The sequence below is a fragment of the Mustela erminea genome, chromosome 1, assembly GCF_009829155.1.
Source record: "Mustela erminea isolate mMusErm1 chromosome 1, mMusErm1.Pri, whole genome shotgun sequence".
Classification (NCBI taxonomy): domain Eukaryota; kingdom Metazoa; phylum Chordata; class Mammalia; order Carnivora; family Mustelidae; genus Mustela; species Mustela erminea.
The window spans coordinates 217,966,805-217,987,080 of record NC_045614.1 but is presented as its reverse complement, the minus strand read 5'-3'; the positions used below and the strand labels follow the sequence as shown (position 1 = coordinate 217,987,080).

General features: G+C 51.7%; 1 protein-coding gene and 1 pseudogene across 7 annotated transcripts in view; one reads left to right on the top strand and one right to left on the bottom strand.

Moving 5' to 3' along the window:
• The window catches only part of HSF2BP (heat shock transcription factor 2 binding protein), a 100,211-nt gene that overhangs the window by 3,309 nt on the left and 76,626 nt on the right, over positions 1-20,276 (top strand). For all 7 annotated transcript variants that reach the window (XM_032356338.1, XM_032356368.1, XM_032356358.1 and 4 more), the window contains exon 3: positions 12,726-12,829. In XM_032356338.1, coding sequence (XP_032212229.1) covers positions 12,726-12,829 — 104 coding nt within the window. The remainder of the gene's footprint in view (positions 1-12,725; positions 12,830-20,276) is intronic.
• On the bottom strand, positions 18,804-19,332 carry LOC116567767 (annotated as a pseudogene).

Sequence of the window (20,276 nt, the reverse complement as noted above, 5' to 3'; positions counted from 1 at the left end):
ATGGTTTGCTTGGCGGGCGCGTCCTCTGCAGCAGCCTTTTGGCTAGTGGAGATGCCTGAAGTTCAGGCGTAGGGCCCTTCCCGGCACTCCACGGCTCTTCCGTGGGCGGTTGCAGGCACACTGTTTTCGTTCCCAGCTTGGTGCCAGGGGCTCCCAGGTTCATCTCTGGCCCTAGGTTTGGCCCAAACCGCCAGGCTCAGTTAGGGCCCCGTATCCTACTCCTACTTGGCATTTCTTCTGGTCTCACCTTGTTTCAAGTTCTCAGCATTTGTCCTCTGTCAGCCGGCAGCCGTCAGGAAGCAGCCCCGGTCCGGCCAGGTCAGGTTCGTTGGTTCCTTACCGGAGGGAGACACACCCTGAGGAACTGGGGGCACCTTGCCAACGAGAGGCTAGAGTTGTGGGTTTGGGGAAAGGGTCGAGTTTAGGCGAAGCGCACATTAAACCACATTGATCTGCTGGGCTGCAGGCGAAGTAGGGCTGTGTGTGGGGCCGTCACCGTGTCCTACTGCCGTGGACCCAGGCCTCGTTTCTTTGAACACTACAAAGTTTAGATCAATGTAGAAAATTGTGTCTGGACGTCCTTTGTTTGAGGTCCTGCAGCTAGCGAGAAAGCGGGGCTGCTTCCCTTTGTCCCAGTGACTTTGACCCCGCAGGGGACCGAGGGAGGTTTCCTTTTTACTGGTGTCATTCCAAACAGCAACATTTCTGGCAGTCTGGGATTTGACGGAATGAGCTTGTTGTGCATAAGAAATCACCTCTGCTGGCCCAGCCCCACAAACTGCAGGACAGGTTTCCTCTGTCCTACCTCGGACTCATGCTGTCCCTGCCCTCCCCTACCTCTGGGCTTCCTCGGTGTCCTTGGGTGGGCAGAAGCTTCACCTAGAGACCTAGGATCCCCCTCATGGCCCACCCCTCCTCACTATTCACTCCCCTTCCGCCCCTGCCCACACCTCTCTTCCCATGAGTCCTTACACGTCCCCTCCTGGCTGGATCCTGAATTCACGAGCCTGCCGCCACCGAGCCCAGGCCCCCATCATGTCCCTGAATCCCTGCCTCCTGTTTGTCCACTCCCCGTCATTTTCTAGTTTGTCCCGAATCCTGTCGCCGTGTGGCTTTTCGTAGCTGAGTTTGGTGATGTCATTCCCCTGCTTGTGTCTTCCATGGCTTCTTGCTTTTAGGATAAAGACAAAAAAAAAAAAAAGAAAAGAAAAAAGAAAATCAGCTACCCTGAAAGCACTGCCACCCAAGAACCTGAACCAAATGGTAGGCGGCTCGAAGGACTCTGTGTTGCTGGACTGAACCTCAGTGCGCACTCAGTGCTTGCCTGACTGCCTAGACAGGCTCGGTCTTCCCGTGGGTCCCGCCGGGCGTTCATACGGCATACGGTGCTGTCCTTCTGAGAGCGTCATTTTACTGTCCTCCTCCGGTGACAGGCACTGGGGGGCGGGGCCCCGCGTTGGCCTCCCACGTGTTCTCTGTGCCTGGGTATTTGGTCCGGAGGGGCTTCCCCTTTCCCTGCGCGTTGTTCCTTCTGAATTGCTTGGTTCCCGTGGGGCCGGTGTGCTGTGGCCACCTAGCCCCGGCCTAGAAGATGTCCTCCTGGAGCAGCTTTTACCCAGTTTTGCTGCTTGGGTGACGTGAGGTGAAGAAAGATCCTGTCCTTTTCCTTTTTGTAAGGACTGGGTTCGGCGACTCTTACCTGGGCCTTCCGAGACCAGTCATGGGCGCCGTGGCCTTGAGAATGGCTCCCTCAGAGGCCACCCGGGGACCACAAGGCGGCAGCGGGAGCTGCTGGACACTCCGTCTGCCCTAGGAGGGCTCTTGGCCTGGACCAGGATCAGAGCTGCCTTCGCACTACAGTCCGTGTGCACTTGTCAGCTAGGAGGTGACGCCGCGAGGAATGAGCACGGGCAGGGAGCCAGGACGGGGCAGCTCTGCCTGCCTCGAGGGGAAGCTTCGTTTGGGGCGTAGGTGTGGTTGCTTCTTGGGCTCAGGCCTGCGGGCCCCACGTGGAACAAACGAGTGTCAAGCCGTGAGCGGACTTAATTCCGCTCCAGCGTAGTCACTCCCTGTGGGGAGCTGGGCGGATGCCTGGTGGAATTTGGATGGGGGCAGCTCCTGCTGCTCCTGAGGTCTTCCGGGGATAGGGGAGCGTTGAGGAGCGAGGCGGGCTCTGTTAGAGGGTAAGAGGAGGGTGTTCTCGGCTGGGGTCGTGGCGTGTGTGCACGTGCCAGCCCGGAGACCGCGGGGTTGCCTGCCGGCCTGTGAGCTCCTCCCTCTGCTTGCCGCGCGGAGCAAGGATTGGGGCGGGGGGTCAGGGCCGGGAAACGGCCGCGGCTCCTGGAAGACAAGGGAGTTGTAGTTACTGTTTTAGTTGCGACCAGAGGCCGGTGGAAGTTACCCCGCGGACCTGATGCCGAGTAGCGACTAGACGTCGTCCTCAGCGGACGCTTTCTGTACCGGAGCGAAGGGAAGGCGCGAGGGCTCGGGCGGAAGGCGAGGGAGAATGAACGATAGATGCTCGCCGGGGGAGGCCTGCGGGATGGCGGCTGTGCGGGCGGCGCGCACGGGCCCACGACGAAGTGATTAGTCTCGGTGCGAGGCGAGGCCAGGGCTCCGCGCGGGAATACGGAGGGGCCTGGACACTGCTTCGGCCGAACTCTCGGACGCGTCCCTGCCTGTGAGGCGGGGCCGGGGCCGTTTGCCTCAGAAGGCAGTGAGACTTAAACTGAGACCGTCTGCGGGAAGCGTGTGGCGAGGTGTGCGGCTCAGGGGGTGCCCTCAGGGAGGAGGACCCCCACAGGCCGAGGGGCCCCTGAGCACTTGCTGGACCGAGTGAAGAAAGTGCCCTGAGCCAGCGGCGCCATTCCGGCCCGGACCGCGCCGCTCCGTGAGTTCGGAAAACGGTTAGAGAGGGTTAGGAGTGCGACTGACCTCGTTCGAATTCTTCTTTCTTATCTGCGTGGAATGGGGGTACCTGTGGGTCCTCGGGCCTCTGTAAGGTGACCTCGGCGAAGCAGAGACTTGGACGTACCAGCAGAAGTTAACTCACTCCCTGGTCTCACCTCTCGCGTCTGTTCATCTAACAACGACGGAGTTATTACTGTGTCAGTGTGTGTCAAAAGTTTTATCTTTATTACTACTTATTTTACTTATTTTTATTAACATATAATGTATTATTTGTCTCAGGGGTACAGGTCTGTGATTCATCATCTTACACCATTTCCAGCCCTCACCATAGCACATGCCCTCCCCAGTGTCCGGCCACCCCGTCCCCCTACCCACCACCCCTCCAGCAACCCTCAGTTGTCTCCTGAGATTAAGAGTCTCTTAGGGTTTGTCAGGTGCCTGGGTGGGGCCGTTGGTTAATCGACTGCCTTGGGCTCAGGTCATGATCCTGGAGTCCCGGAATCGAGCCCCACATCGGGCTCCCTGCCCGGCGGGGGGTCTGCTTCTCCCGCTGACCTCTCCCCTCTCATGCGCTCTCTGTCAAATAAATAATAAAATCTTAAAAAAAAAAAGAGTCTCCTAGGGTTTGTGTCCCTCTCTAGTTTCATCTTGTTTCCTTTTCTTCCTCTCTTCCTTACGATCCTCTGTCTTGTTCCTCACCTTCCTCATATCAGGGAGATCATGTGATAATTGTCTATCCTGGTTGGCTTATCTCGCTCAGCATGATACCCTCTGGTTCCATCCACGTGGTTGCAGACGGCAAGATTTCATTTCTTTTGTGGCTGCAGAGTATTCCACTGTGTAGATACACCACATGTACTCCATCCATTCATCCGTGGACGGACATCTTGCCATGGGCTCTTTCCATAGTTCGTCTTGTGGACACTGCTGCTGTGAACATTGGGGTGCACGTGCCCCTTCGGATCACTACATTTCTGTCTTTGGGGTAAATACCCAGTAGTGCGATGGCTGGCTTATGGGGAAAAACGTGTGTCTTAAACCAGAGTCTTATTTTTTAAAGACTTTCTTATTTTATTTTTTTAATTTAAAGAGAACTTATCGACATATTTTTTACTTACAAATTGACATGTTGTTTATTTTATTTTTTCCTCTTTTCTTAAATTTTTATTTTTTTAAATTTTTAAATTAACATATAATATATTATTTGCCCCTGGGGTACAGGTCTGGGAGTCTTCAGGTTTACACACTTCACAGCACTCTCCGTAGCACATATCCATAATCCCACCTCCCTCTCCCTATCCCCCCTTCCCCCGGATCTCTTATGGTTTGTCTCCCTCCTGATCCCATCTTGTTTTATTTATTCTTTTCCTACCCCCCTAACCCCCCACATTGCATCTTCACTTCCTCATATCGGGCAATGTCCACAATAGCCAAACTGTGGAAAGAACGTAGGTGTCCGTCCACAGATGAGCGGATAAAGAGGAATATATACACACAACGGAGTACTACGCAGCCATCAAAAGAAATGAAATCTTGCCATTTGTGATGACATGGACAGAACTAGAGGGTATTCTACTGCGTGAAAGACTTACTTAATTTATAGAGAGAGAGTGTATGTAAGCGTGGGAGGGACAGAGGGAGAGAACCTCAAGCAGACTCCCCGCTGAGCACAGAGCCCATCATGGGGCTCTGTCTCACAGCCCTCAAGCCATGACCTGAGCTGAATCAAGAGTTGGACTCTGACCGACTGAGCCACTCAGCTGCCCCTAGAATCCTATTAGAAAAAAAAAAAATCCTGTTTATATGTGGTACAATATGTAAAATAGAGGGAAGTTACATTTTCGGCATATTTAGAAGATTCTGTCAGAACGTTACTTGTAAGATCAGCACAATGAAGGATTTTTGATGAAAACAAAATATAATGTTACAGGTTTTGGAAATCAGATACAGTAGCATCTTCAGTGTCCAACTTCTATTTTTAGGTTTGGTTTTCAAGTAACAAGGAAAAGACACAAATCGTAGAGATAAGGAATTGCAAATGGTGAAGTTTTCAACATTTCACTTTGCAGCATCATGATGCTTTTCAGTGAAACTGATCTGAAAGTGTGAAGCCAGTGGGTCAGATGTTTTTGTTTTACAGTGAAGTCACAGGGTCCAACAACTCCCGACCTGTCCTACTGGCCCAGGTGCATTTGGAGAGAGGTGGCGGAAAAGCCACTGGCCTGTCCTGTAAGATGCTTTGTTAACGCATATGCTGCCTCTGCGATGGTGGGTGACGTAACTTAGCAACAAGCGGACATCTGAGCGGCAGGTGTCAGACACTCACCCCAGAGTCTGGGGATGGAATCAGGTACCATTTCCTGTTGACACCAAGCGAAAATTATGGCCTCGTTTCTTATATTTTAAAATCTGCAACATTAGTTTTAACCTTTCAAAACTTTTTATTTAAATACGTGTTTAATGGGCGCCTGGGTGGCTCAGTGGGTTGAGCCACTGCCTTCGACTCAGGTCATGATCTCAGGGTCCTGGGATCGAGTCCCGCATCGGGCTCTCTGCTCAGCAGGGAGTCTGCTTCCCTCTCTCTCTCTGCCTGCCTCTCTGTCTGCTTGTGATCTCTGTCAAATCAACAAATAAAATCTTTAAAAATAAATAAATAAATAAATAAATACGTGTTTAAGTGCTAATACTGTGAACCAGCCTTGTTTTGTTCCGGGAACATCAGTAATGAATAAGGACCAGTGCAGCCATGATACACGGGGAGAGACCTAGCTGATTTTCTTTAGCAACAGGAGAGAGTTATTTTGTGTAATTTAAAATTTGTACATGTCAGCATGGTCCCATAGAACCTTCTGTGCTGATGAAGTATTATGTGACTCACGTCGTCCTTGTCTGTTTAAGAAACAGGCAGTGGCCACATGTGGCCAACTGGCCCAGCACCATTTACTGAAAACACAGCCTTCCGTCCTGTACTATGGTTGGTTTTGTTCTAAGCGGCTGGCATGTGCGGATTTGATTCTGAATTCTTTGTTAGTTTTATTATTTGTTTTCATATTGTTTGTTATCAGTACTTACTAGTTTTTTAGCTGTTCTTTTTTTTTTTTTAAAGATTTTATTTATTTGACACAGAGAGAGAGAGCGAGCGAGGTCACAAGCAGGCAGAGAAACAAGCAGAGGGAAAGGGGGAAGCAGGCTCCCCGCTGAGCAGAGAGCCCGATGTGGGGCTCGATCCCAGGACCCTGAGATCATGACCTGAGCTGAAGGCAGAGGCTTAACCCGCTGAGCCACTCAGGCACCCCCTTACTCATTTTTAATACTGATTTTTTACTTGGTTGTGTTTTATTCCAGCTTCCCAATGGAATTCTCTTCTTGTCTTTTGCCAGAACATTAACCACAGTTATTTTAAAGCTCTGGATCTGGCAACTCTATTGACTGGGTCACCTCCTGGTCTGCTTGTAGTGTCTACTTTTCCTTTTGGTAATCTCGGTAATTTTTTTATTGATTAACAGATTTTTTAAAAGTGAACACTTGTGGAGGCTTTGGATGGTAGTAATTTCTCTAACGAGTCGTCCCCCCTCCCCTGCACTGTCTGCCCGCCTCTGCAGCGTCTGTGTGCTCCTGACGTGTTGCTGAGTGTCTGGAAGAAGAAGGTGGCTCTGACCTCAGCTCACTTCTCTATGCTTCCGTCTTTTCTGGGATCGCGGCCCTCCCCAGGTCCTGGCTGTCGAACCGCTCTGTAGCTTATTTTCATTTCCCAGCTCCGTGCACTGCTGACCTCTCTGTCCAGCTTTGCTGCCTTGTTGCCTGTGCTGCTTTGGAATATGCCAAGGTCCCTCGCAGGAAAGGGGTGGGAGGCGGGGCTCCTGTGCCGCAGGGCCTGTTCTGGCTCCCTGGGTGCTGGCCCGAGGGCCCCCATAGCTCAGTAACTCTCACATACCTTCAGAGGGCTTAGTTGGTTTAAATTCCGCTCTCCTGATGATTCCCCATGGGAAGATCGGTGTGCTGCCTCGCCATCGCAGCTGGAAATGGAAGCCCTTCCATGTATGTGGTCGTGATTTTAAGTTGTTGAAAACACACCGTGATGTCATAAAGACAGGCCGTGCATATGACCCGAATTAAAGGAGGCTGAAGGTAAAACTGAAGGCCATACCTGCCCCTGGACTGGTGGTGGTACCGGGAAGCAGAAAATACTGTAAAGGGCAGTTTGGGGTCTTTTGACAGAATTTGAATGTCAGTGGTAGATTAGTTAGAGGTATTAATACTAATTTTTCTAAAGTTGACAACCAGGCCGAGTAGGTGTGTAGGACATTATCCTTAGTGTGTGTGTGTGGGGGGGGGCGGGCAGTGATGAGCAAACGTGAAATGTTGCCGCACATACGTCTGGGTAAGAGGAATATGGGTACTGTCTGTATTATTTTTACTCATGCAATGTTCTGTAAGTTTGGAAAAGTTTGGGAAACATCGTAAGATGGAAGAAGTGTTTATAGAACACACGTGTCCTTTAGGCCCTCTTACGTTGTTAGCAGCGGGGTTTGAAGGCCAGTGTACTGCGCGGTCTCTAAAGTGTTGGTGGGTGTTTGGAGATTGATTTCCCAAGAGTCTGGTGTTAATGAGAAGAGGGGCCTCTGTTTCAGCTCAGAGAACGAGGCGTTCTGGTCCCTGGGCCCGGGAGGGAGAGAGAGCGCCGGAGAGAGTCCGACGGGAGAGGCGACGGCGAGAAGGGATTGCAGGGGCACCTGGCTGCTCGGTCGGTGCGGCGGGGCCTCGCGGTACCGGGCTGTGAGTTTGAGCCCCACGCTGGGTGTAGAGATGACGTAAAAATAAAGTCTTTAAATAAAAGAGATTTTTAAAATCAAATAATGACCCAAAGTTTCTAGTGACCCAAGTCACTAATATCAGAATGTCTCCTGCCCAATGTTCGGCGAGAACAAAAGGGGCCACCAGAAGTGTAATGTAGTGAGGGCACACAGGTGTGGGCAGGGTTTGGGGGAGACGCACGAGGGTCACCCCTGGCAACTAGAGGACTGGGGTGCCAGGACTGCCCCGAGAGCTGCCGGTACACACGAGGGCAGGTCCCTCACCCAGAAGGTGGTTACTGCGGCTGGAAGGTCGGCAGGGATGGCGCAGAGAAGCGGATGTCCTAGCAGGTCTCTGACCCCGGTCCCTGTGGAGACTGTCACTGTCCCAACTGAAGAGGAGGCTGAAAGCCTGGGAGACCGCGTACTCCTGGAGCACAGAGCGTGGTGGAGGGTAGGCCCGAGGGGCACAGAGGAGGGGGATGGTAGCCACGGTGGAGACAGCAGAGACGGTGTTGGAACGTATCACTCTGACACCGTCTTTAACTGGGCGTTCATGTGCCAATCAACGGAAACATTTCCCGTCTCTCTGGTTTGAGAAATACGTTAGCAGATCTCTTGACTTCAGCAAGATTGATCTTAGTTGTTTGTGACGGCATTTATTTTCAAGTGTTCAGTGAACGTAGTTTCTAAGTCCGTTAGGGAGGTGTTCACTATGTGCCCGGCATCTGTCAAGCACTGCTAGGTAAGATCGTGACACACAAAGGACAAAGTCTGCCCCTTTTCCCTGGGACTTTACAGGGAGCCCAAGGAGCTCCCACCTTCAGATGCTGCCGGCGGTGACACAGGTGCTGCCAAGTCCATTGGCAATGCCAGCACAGAGCGGATTCCTGTTAGTCACACGTGGTCTTCGTCTTATAGAAGATAACTCCAGTGGCCTTTAAATTAGAAGAAGAGCGGTTTGGGGAGCAGAATTTTGGCAGCATGGGGAAAAAAAAATGCTGTTTCCATGTTCTGGTTCCAACTCTTTTCCTCTACCCCCTTTGGTTTGTTTAAAACACAATTACAGGTAATTAAAGTGTTGTTCGGCTGGCTTGTAGTGTGTAGAAGGATCTGAAATGCACTTAGGCTCTTTGACTAAAGCCCCCCCTTTTAATGAACCCTGAAGTATTCTCATTTTCCCACTTTCTGAACTTACACTGTGGACAGGCTGATTAAGTGAACATGAGATCGTTAGGATGGGTCCTGATCCAGGATGACTGGTGTCCTTGCGGAAGGGTACATTTGGACCCAGAGACAGCTGTGCACAGGGAAGCTGATGTGAGGAGACTGGGAGCAAGCCCAGTGACCGCGGAGGCTGATGGGAATCCTGGAAGATCCAGGCTGCTGAAAGCCGGAGGAGCCAGAGAAGGATCCTCACCCACAGGTTTCAGAGAGAGCCCAGGCCCGCTGACATTGTGGCCTCTGGAGCTGGGGGAGAAGCTGTTTCTGTTGTCATAAACTGTCCACTTGGTGGTGCTCTGTTGCACATCTTCCAAATCTCAATGCACGGCAAAGACAGGGTCCATCAGCAGCTAATTATGAATTCTTTTCTAAACCTATTAGAGACCGACGTGGAGAAATTAAGAGCTATTAAAGTCACTTTCTTTTGGGGGCGCCTGGGTGGCTCAGGGGGTTAAAGCCTCTGCCTTCAGCTCAGGTCATGATCTCAGGGTCCTGGGATCGAGCCCCGCATCGGTCTCTCTGCTCAGTGGGGAGCCTGCTTCCTCTGCCTGCCTCTCTGCCTACTTGTGATCTCTGTCAAATAAATAAATAAAATCTTTAAAAAACCCCCCAAAACCCTTTCTTTTGGATTTGGGATCTTAAGCTGTTTTGGTAAAAAATAATACTTTGATGTTAATGTGAAGCAGCTGGCAGTTACTGCGCCTGGTGTGGGCACGCCGGTGACAGGCAGGGTAGGAGACCGTGATCTCTTTCACAGGGCTTCCATTTCTTCGCTCGGTATTTTAGAAGCGCAGCTTTTCCTTTGTAGCGCTGTCTCCTGTCGCTGATAGTTCTCCGCACCCTTCCCGTGAACAAGTTAGGTTAAGGGGTACAGTCATTCTCGTGTTACTAAAACTTTTAAAGAAGGAATGTGCATTTCGGAAGCCATATCGACGTGGAAACGCCTGTGGCGCAGATCGCGTCTCTGCACTGGGAGTCCGTCCTGGCCAGCCTTTCGCTCCGCCGACAGTGAGGCGGGTGCCGGAGACCAGAAGTCAGAAGACGGTGTCGGCTGGGGGGCAGCTCCGTTCCTGTTCTGATACCGAGGCTGGATAAGATCATGTCTCGACTATATGTAATGTGTCATTCACTGTCCATACTCCTTCCGTCCCTGTTTTGTTATTTTTATTTAAGATTTTATTTATTTATTTATTTGAGAAAGAGATGGTGAGAGAGAGCGTGAGGGGGAAGGTCAGAAGGAGAAGCAGACTCCGCGTGGAGCCGGGAGCCCGAGGCGGGGCTTGACCCTGGGGCTCTGGGATCAGGCCCTGAGCCAAAGGCAGTTGCTTAACCAACAGGTGTCCTCCTCTCTCTGGTTTTTTAAAAAAAGTTGTGGAAGCAGCATCTTCTCATCATTAGGCCTAATCGCAGTGGCTGTGTGTTTTTCTCTGTTCGAGGGGTAGCAGTGAAATTCTTCTGCGTGGCAAATATTTATAAAATTCCAAGTGCCATTGTAGGGATTTGCGGTGTATGGGAAAATGAACCCTGAAAATGTCTGCCTTGCCAGGGGTTTGTTCAGCGCTGCAGGCCCCGCTGGGGGCCTCGGGAGAAAAGCAAGGTGTGGGTTTTGTCGGAAGGCGGCGGCAGTGCTCCCCCCCGGCCACCAGGCGGCGGCCTCGTACAGCGGAAAGGCGCCTGCCGCCTCAGGGTGCTTGGGGTGGGCGGGTGCGGACTTGGAATTCTGTGGGGCACCTGGCGGGGAGTGGGATGTCTGATCCTGCCCCTCATTATGGCAGCCTGTGGCAAGGTCAGGTACAGCTACACCGAGCGACTGTGAAGTTGTCCTAATGAGAAACTTGGGCGGCCAGAATTAATTCCTGCCTATTTTTGTAGGTACGGCTTGTAGAGATGAGATGTTGTGTCTCCTTTGCCACGTTTGAGTGACGTGCAGCTTGATGATACCAGCAAATTCAGAAGTGAGCTGGGAAGAAAAAGCTTGCACCACTAATAATTTTATTTTAGTTCCGTTTTTCTTTTTTTTGCTGACCACGTGCTCTTCATAGTTCCCTCATAATTACAAATAATGCAAGTCTTCATTTACGTTGTTATACGGCGCAGGTGTGCAGCTGTCAAAGCATAGCCCTGGAGTGATGGCTGATTTCCTGGGCGGCCGGGGCTTGGAGGCGGAGCAGAATCCCGGGGAGGGTCCCGATGTGGCATGATACGTGGCAGAAGAAAGACTTGAGCAGAAGAGATAGTCCCACTGTATTTCCCGTGGCTTCTGAGAAACGCGTTTTAAGAGCACTTCTGCCAGCCGGTTTCAGAATCTGTAACTGAGTTCGCAGCTTTAGGTGCTAATCTTCTCTCTAGGACAGAGGTTCCCTGGAACACGCAGACTCCGTTTCTCCAGAGCTTCGGGGATGCCCCTGCTGTTCTTGGCAGTCCCCCGCCTTCTCCAGCCCTGGGCCATGAAGCCGCACCCCTCCTCTTGTCCGCACCTCCCCCGAGCGAGTGCCGCCAGCCGTCTCCCCCTCAGGTAGAGGGAAGTGCCAGCTCGCAGGCTGCTGCTTCCCACCACCTTCTGGTTTTCCGCCCCCTCGTTCCGGGTGCTGGGCTCGCGCTGGCTCTGGCTGGTTGTGTGTTGATTTCATTGTGTTAATGACCAGAGACCAGGCTGTCGTCCTGAAGCCGTACCTCTCAAAGTCTGTTCCCAGACCAGCGCCATCTGCCTCACCTGAGAACTTGCTGGAAGGGCAGGTTCCCAGGCCTGAATTGGCAGCTCTGCCCTTTAGGGGCTCCTGGTGGACAGTAACACGTGGGGACCACTGTCCACAGCATTGCTGCTTGAGTCGGAAAAGGTGCGAGTGCTGCATCCCCTCAGCTCTCAGTCTACGGTCGCATAAAAATGGGAGATTTCTTAGTGCCTGAAGTCAGGACGCTTAAATTTTTAAGTCCTATATTTCTTTGCTTTTTAAATGTCAGTATTTCTACATCATAATATCTTTTATTTAAAATTGATCAGACGTGGGATGCCTAAGTGGGTTAAGCCTCTGCCTTCGGCTCAGGTCATGGTCCCAGGGTCCTGGGATCGAGCCCCACATCAGGTTCTCTGCTCAGCGGGGAGCCTGCTTCCCCCCCACCCCCTGCCTGCCTCTCTGCTACTTGTGATTTCTCTCTCTGTCATATAAATAAAATCTTAAAAAAAATTAAAAATCAATTTTGATTTCAGACACAAATGTGGATATCTTGAGGATTTTTGTGGGCTTTCGAATCACCATCTGAATGACTCTCGTGGAGAGGAAGAAAACCTTAGCTCCTTGCTCTCACGGTGGCCTTTTCTGGTCCGATCCCGGCTGCTGCCGCCCCTCTGTTGACAGCTGCTGCAGCTCTTCCTCCTGAGTCAGTCTGCCAGTCGGTGTGAATCAGCCCCGGCTGCCACTGTCTCTGTGCCGAGCCGCCTCCTGCTTGCTGTGGAGCAGATCCAAGTCTGTGCCACGAGGCAGGCGGGCTTCTCAGCCCTGCCTTCAGTCTCTTACATAACCCACTTCCTTAAAGCCTTGACTACGAGTCTGGCAGTAAAATGAGGTCTTAAAACCCAAGACTGAAAACAACAACAAAAGTACTGTCTGGTATGGGCTAAAAACGGACAGAAACCTGGAAAGCAGAACTTTTAGAATGTTGGTCATCGAAGGCCCGGTTCTGTGACTTAGCCCCCCTGAGCAGCCAGGGCCCGTTTTCCTAAAAGATGTGGCACGGTGGGTTCTTAGAGGGGACTCGTGCTTTGAAACGCTGAGTGTTATTGTGTCTCTCTCTTTCCAGGCCTGGAAAGGAAAGAGCAAGAGGTAGAGCAACTGAGGACAGACTGTGCGCACTTCAGAGCCCGCCTGGAGGCCGTGCAGGCTGACAGCATGAGAGAGAAGAAGGTACGAGGCCCGCAGGCCGCTGCCGGACACCCCACGGAGCGCTGCGGCGGCCGCGCCAGCCCTTGAGCCTCAAAGACTGTAGTTTAAAATGTACAGAATTATGGGGGCGCCTGGGGGGCTCAGTCCATTAGGTGTCAGACTCTTGATTTCCCCTCCGGTTGTGATCTCAGGGTCCTGGGATCGAGCCCTGCGTCAGGCCCAGTGCTCAGCGAGGCGTCCACTGGAGATTTTCTCTCCCTCCCTCCCTCCCCCACTCCCCATCCCCGTGCTCTTGCCCATGTGTGTGCTCTCTCTCTCTAAAATAATGCGTAAGTCCTAAAATAATAATAAAACGTGTAATTCTGAATGCTTGGAAAATAGTCAAACATTTGATTTTTTGACCATTTCATGTGGAGGCTCTTTACTGGATGCCTTGTGATTGTCACTTCCTGTTTATATTACTTTTACTTTTCATTTTTTTAAAAGACTTATTTGAGAGAGAGAGCATGTGTGGGCGCGCGAGTGGGGGCAGTGGGAGAGGGAGAGTGAGAAAGAAGCAGACTCGCCGCTGAGCGAGGAGCCAGATGCAGGGAAGATCTCAGGGCCCCCAAGGTCATGGCCTGAGCTGGAGTCAGGAGTCAGACGCTCAACCAACGGAGCCACCCAGACGCCCCTAATTTTTATGTTCCCACTTCAGGGCACCCGGGTGGCTCCATCGGCAAAGTGTCTGCCTTGGGCTCAGGTCATGGTCTCAGGGTCCTGGGATCGAGCCCCGTGTCAGGCTCCCTGCCACTCCCCCTGCTTGTGTTCCCTCTCACTCTCTCTATCAAATTAATAAATAAAATCTTAAAAAAAAAAAAGACCACTCTTGGACATTAAAAGCCACAGCATGATAAGAATCTTGAAAAAAGTGCACATGATAATGTATAATCAGAGATGTATTAATTAGAAATATTTGTACTTAACCTAGGGGATCATTGCTGATCATAAATTGTTGATGTTAGAAGTAGCCAATGAGTTTTATTATTTGCTGAGAGTAATAGTATTTCTTCAAAATTACATATTCATGGTGTTTGTGTGGACTTAGTTGTTTCCCCTTCTCGTCTATAAAACTGGAACGGTCCTGCCACATCTGATGAAATTTGGAGTGTGTATGTTTTCATTTTTAACCACTGAGACGGTAACAGTACGAGGAACAGTAGCTAGCATATGCCGTTCCCTGTGCGCCCGCGGGTGGCCCGCCGCTGTCCGTGCCTCTCCCGTGGTCGTCCGAGCACGGCAGGCTCAGGAGGCGCTGTCAGCCTGGAGGGGGCCAGGTAGCGGGTCACAGGCCCGCTGCCTCCTGCGGAGTGTCTGGTCACGCTGCCTCCTTACGGGAGGGAGTTCCGACGGTCTGTGGCGGCTGTGGACTTTCCCCCAAACTGGTGGGTTTTGTACAGACTTTAATACTGAGCAAGCAGAAAAGGTCAGGGAAAGAGTTGTAGTCTCGAGACTGAGTGAGATCGAGTGTCACATAATGAAAGTTGAATCTTAGCTTTGTCCTAGGCTAGGTCACGCTGAGCTAAGGTGGAGGGCTGGCTCGTTTGTTGGGGCCCCAAGGGTTCCTGGTCTCAAGGAAGTCGGCCGGCAGACCAGAAGGAATTTGGTAAAAGCTAGCCGCGTGCCTGTCGGTTCGCGACTCACTGAAATTGCTGAGACGTCCTCGTTAAGGCTGAGACTTAACTGCGCAGAATCTTCACTTTCCTTTTCTTCCTTAATCAGTAAGGATAGGGAAATGGGCGCTTTGTGAGCATTTTAGATGCGACACTTAACAGTACGCCCGGGCACCTGGGGCCTGAGGAGTTTGAGCATCTGACTCGTGACTTGGCTTAGGTCATGGTCTCAGGTGGTGCTGACCCTGAGATCCGTGCTGGTGTGGCACCTGCTTGAGAGCGTCTCCCCCTGCACCGCTCCCCTGCTCATGGGCTCGTGCGTGCCTCTGCACGCTCTTAAGTCAATAAAGAACAGAAAAAAAATAAGCCATTCCGGTAAAGCGCGAGCGTAGAGCATGAAAGGGCCTGGCAGAGGAAGGTCAGACGAGTAGCGTGTTCCTGCCCTGACAGTTTGCCCTGAGTTAAAATGTGCAGATATTTTGGATTAAACGATTTCCTGTTTCCACTGAAGTTTCCTGTTTAATTGTCCTGCCACCGTGATACAGAGGGGAGCCCTTTCAAGTTTGCCGTGGCAAGGCCACGTCTCTTCTCGTTGTACAGAAAGGACAGCTGCCTTTTCCGTAGCCTTTTCTGTGGTCTCCGTCCAGGTCTGCACAGATCATGAGGCGGACTCTGGAAGCTTCTTTTAGACTTGTGCAATCCGGAAGGAATGCAGGGGCCGGACCCCAAATGAGAGCTTTGCCAGCAAGTGCTGTGGTGTGGGCAGACGTCACGCGCGACAGACAGAAGCTTCTGGGTCCAGGCAGTACGATGCGATGAGGAAACACAGTGTGGGCTCCAGCTCATAAAGACGTGTGCTAGCCGAGCCGCAGCCCCGGCCCCTGCCCCCCGAGAACGGCCACCGGACAAGGAAAGCTTGCTTGTGGTGGTTGAATCAGATCAGTGCGAGGCCAGCTGGGCCTTGCCGTGGACTCGGGGGCCGGCCAGAGAGTGCCCCATGAGGATCCACTTTACCCACGTGAACTTGTCAGGACTTAATTACTGTTTCTTACTTTACCAGCCGCTCTCTTGAGAGATGTTTCGTGTGACAGACCTGTCGTGCCGGTGGAGTTGGGTCACCTGTAGTGACTGTGTGTGCGTGTGCAGTATTACCACAGCCCACGTTGCTTTTGGTTAAAGTTTTTAGAAAGAATTATGCATGGCAGGAAGGTACGGAGAAATCCAGGGAGGTCCCCTGTGCCCTGCGCCCAGTGTGCCCCGTGGCAGCATCTGGGCTCACTGTGGTGTGTGGCACGAGCGGGAGACCAGGGGGATGACCCTTGGGGTATGTCTGTTCATCACCAGTGTGCACGCACTCCTGTGTGTGTGTGTGTGTGTCTAACTGGTTCTGTGCAGTTTTTTAAAGAAGATTTCATTTACTTAGTGTGCGCTGGGGGAGGAGCCGAGCGAGAGGGACGAGTAAACTCCCTGCTGGGTGTGGGGCCCCACGGAGCCGACCCCATGACGCAGAGATCAGAACCTGAGCGGAGAGCAGGAGTTGGACGGTCAGCGACTGACCCCCGCAGGCGCCCCCCCACTGCAGTTCTGTCCCACGGGGACGATCCTGGGACCACCACCATCTTCTAGAGGGTGAACTGGGAGATCAGCATGGACGTCCCTTCACGGCCCCTGCTGCAGCCACACGTCCCCTGCTCCCCGCGCTCGCCTTCTGGCAACCAGCAACACGTAGCTGCCACGTTAGTCCTTGTAATTTTATGTCAAGAATGTCATGGAAAGGGGATGTCATGAAAATGACTTTTTTCCCTCAAATTCATCCAAATTCTTGCAATCAGGGAGTCTGTTCCTTTTTATTCCACAGCACGGAGCTGTCACAGCTATCTAACTAACTTCCTCCCTCGAAGGACAGTTGGGTGGTTTCCGGCTTTTCACTGTTACCAAGAGCGGGACAGTGAGCATCCGTGCATAGGTTTCTGTGTGATCGTGCGTTTTCATTTCTTTGGGTAAATGCCTAAATTTGCAGTCACTGGGTTGCATGCTAATGCATGTTTCATGTTTTGTTTTGTTTTTAAGGATTTTATCTATTTATTTGACAGAGATCACAAGTAGACAGAGAGGCAGGCAGAGGTGGGGGGAAGCAGGCTCCCCGCTGAGCAGAGAGCCCGATGTGGGGCTCGATCCCAGGACCCTGAGATCATGACCTGAGCCGAAGGCAGAGGCTTAACCCACTGAGCCACGCAGACGCCCCAATTCTTTTTTTTTTTTTTTTTAAGAGATTGGTTTATTTTAGAAAGAGAGGGGGCATGAGTGAGGGGAGGGGCAGAGGGAGAGAGAGACTCTCCAGCTGACTCCCTGCCGAGTGAGGGGCCTGACGGGGCTCGAGCCCACCACTGTAAGATCACGGACTGAGTCAAAAACAAGAGTCAGTGGCAGAGCCACCCAGGTGCCCCTGCGTGTTTGGTTTTGTAAGGAATTGCCAACTTGTTTAGCAGAGTGGCTGCTCCATTTTACGTTCCCTCTGGCAGCCCGTGAGTGATTCACTTGTTCCGCGTCCTACCCGGCATCTGGTGGTGTCGCTGGTTCTGTTTCGGCTGTTTCGGCAGGCGTGTGCCGGCCTGACTTGGCGGCTCTCTCCCGGCTGATTGCGTCGAGGCCTACTGACATGCTCGTCGGCCGTCTGCGCGTCCTCTCCTGGATCTGCTCGTGTCTTTTGCCCACTTTCCAGTGAGCTGCTGCTTTTGCCCGTTGGGAGGATCTTGCCACTCGCCAGGCAGACGTCCGTTACCGGACGGGCGGTTTGCCGACTGCTCGTGGCAGGCGGGAGTGAGGTGCTCCCTCTCTTGCTGGGGTCCTCCCGGAGCACACACGTTCCGTCTGCCAGGGTCCTGTCTGTGGCTTGTTTTCTGCCGTGGTTGTGGATTTCGTGCTGTAGGAACTTTCCCTGTGGCCCTAGGTCCCCACGATTTCCGTTTGTCTAATATTTTCCTATGTCGGGTTTAGATTCTCCATCCGTGTTGAGGCAAGTTTTGTTGAGGTTATAAAGTTCGGTCGAGGTTTTTTGTTTTCTGGGTTTTTTTTTGTTTTTTTTTTGTTGTTGTTGTTGTTGTCCAGGGGCTCTTGTGCTCGGTGGAAGAGATGCTGTTTCTTCCATGGCCCTGCTCTAGACCTCGGGGGGGTCCGTCGGGCCTGTTTGTCTGGTGTGTTCTGGCTTCTCGCGGCCGGGAGCTGTTCTCCTGCCAGAGCTCGCTGGCCAGGTCACCGTGGCCACGTAGAGAGCCCCAGCGTTGGGGAAAGGTTTCTTCCCGTCGAACATTTCTGTCCCCAAATTGTCTAGAAAGGCCCTTTACTTCTCCATATACGTTCTGTAATAAGCTCCTCTGTGTCTGTAAACATTCGTGCTGGGATTTTGATGGGAACGGCGTCATGCCTGCAGGTGAGAGCCGCGATCCTGTCTGTCGTGTTCTGCCGTCCGTCGACAAAGCACGTCTTACCACTTCTGTGCGTTGTCTCTAATCTCTCTCATCAGCGGCCTGTAATTTTCCACACACGGATCCTATACACGTTTTTTTTAGATTTTTACTGGAGGCTTTCATTTTCTTTCTTATTTTTTGGTTTCACAGAACGTTTTTATTTTTATTCAACTGTAAGCAAGTTGCAGAATTAATACACCATTCGGAAACTCCAAACTGGCTTTCCTTCCTCCAGTGAAGAGCGATCAGTTTAATGGTGGACACCTGGGGCTTCCTCACCCAGCCCCACAGCTCGTCTAGACCACCGCGCAGAGCCACAAAGCGACTCTCCCTGTAGGTCCTTCCAGTACTCTCTTTAAAGGAACCAGACACACTGACCCCCAGTAACCAGTCTCAGACATAGCATACTAGGGGGCTGGCGGTGTCATGAAGACGGACCAGAAGGTGCCGTCAGGCCAGTTCCAGACTCAGACTCGCAAAGGCAGCAGCAAGGAACCTGGTTTTAAAAAAAAAAAATCTTTTTTTTTTAAAACCTCCCTTAAAGAATCATTGATGCTCTGCTCTATTCCCATAGACTGGATCTTCTCACCTGAATTTTTTCTTCTTTAAATTCCGAGTTGCTCTTCTTATGTTGACGATTTATGCCATCCTAGCACCAACATGTCCTCCAAGACAGAGTTCAGATTTGATCAGAACATAAAAGTATGACTGTTGAATTACAAAGGACAGGCAGAAGGGAAGGTCAGCCCGAGCTCTGTCTGGGAGAACGGGAGCAGGGAAGGGGGGAAATCTACCGGCATCACCGAGCTCGAGATACCGCTCGGCGTCTCCAGGCTGTTCCCTTCTCTGGGCTCCTTTCTGCCTCCAGACAGCTGCTCACCGAGCTGGACACGTCGTCATTCTGTTCAGCCCGGAACACGTGCTGGCCACCAGGGGCCCAGGCTCATATTTTTCGTGGGAAGATGCCACTTCGAATTTACCAGAGCGGTCTCTGGATTGGCTGCTGAGAACGGCCTTGTCCCACCTCCGCGGCCCACCATGCTCGTAAAGCAGCCAGACAGACGTAAAGGTGAAGGCGTGGGGGGCCCAGATCCCATGTAACTGGAGAGCAGTGTGCCGCTGCTGATGACATGGCCCTCCATGTCGACCTCCAGAGAAGGGAGCCATTGCCCGGGTTTGTGGTTCTTCCTGCTGGGAGCGTCTGGGTCTGTCGTGACCAAGGCCTGGGTCAAGGCCATCCCATGCCATACTGGTGGGCTGATTCTTAACTTTGATTGGCATCAACACTTTGCCCAGCTCGTCTGACCTCTGCCCTGGTGTATTTGACCTGCAGTGGGTGTCCTGGCTGCTTGTTGACTTCCTGCAGGGTCAGGAGCCCAGACTACTTGCTGAGGTCCACCAGCATCGTGGGGCCGACCTGGGCAGACAGTGCTAAGTCTTGGCAAGGCGTAGGCCTGTAGGGCTGACTCAGAGTGGTCTGCAGACTGGCCGTGGGAGGCATGGGACCAGCGCTGGAATGCATTTCTTTTTTCTTTTTTTTTTTCCCAAGATTTTATTTGTGGGGCACCTGAGTGGCTCATTCGTTAAACATCTGCCTTCAGCTAGGTCATGATCCCTGGGGCTTGATCCCAGGACCCTGGGATTATGACTTGAGCTGAAGGCAGACACTTAACTGACTGAGCCACCCAGATACCTGGCATTTCATTTTCTTTGGAACAATTTTGAGTGGTGTTGTGTTTTAAATTTTAGTTTTCACTTTTTTGCTGTTAGCACACGGAAACGAGATTGCTTTTTGTGTGTTGATCTTATAGCTTGTGAGCTGGCTGGACTCACTTATGAAGTCTGAGGATTTTTTTAGATTCCTTGAGATTTTATATAGACGATCATGGCATCTGCAGATAGGGAAAGTGCTAGTTCTTCTACTGTCTCTGCCTTTTGTTTCTTCTGTGTTCTACACGCTCTGGAACTTCTGCCACTGTGTTTAATCAGAGTGGCGAGAGCGGACAGCTTGCCTTGCTCCTGACCTTGGGGGAAGGCAATCTCTCACCACTAAGGATGATTTAAAAAAATAGATCTTGGGTTTTTTTTTTTAAGTTTTTATTTAAATTCCAGGTAGTTACATAGAGAGTTGTATCCGTTTCAGATGAACAATATAGATTCCACACTTCGTACATCACCCAGTGCTCCTCAGGACCGGTGCCCCTGACTCCCCACCCCTACTTCCCCCAGCCCCCGCCCACCTCCCTGCAGTTGCCATCAGTGAGTTCTGTGTAGTTGAGAATCTGTTTCTTGGTTTGCCCCTCTCTCCTTTTGTCCCCTTTGTCTGTCTGTTTGGTTTCTTACATTCTG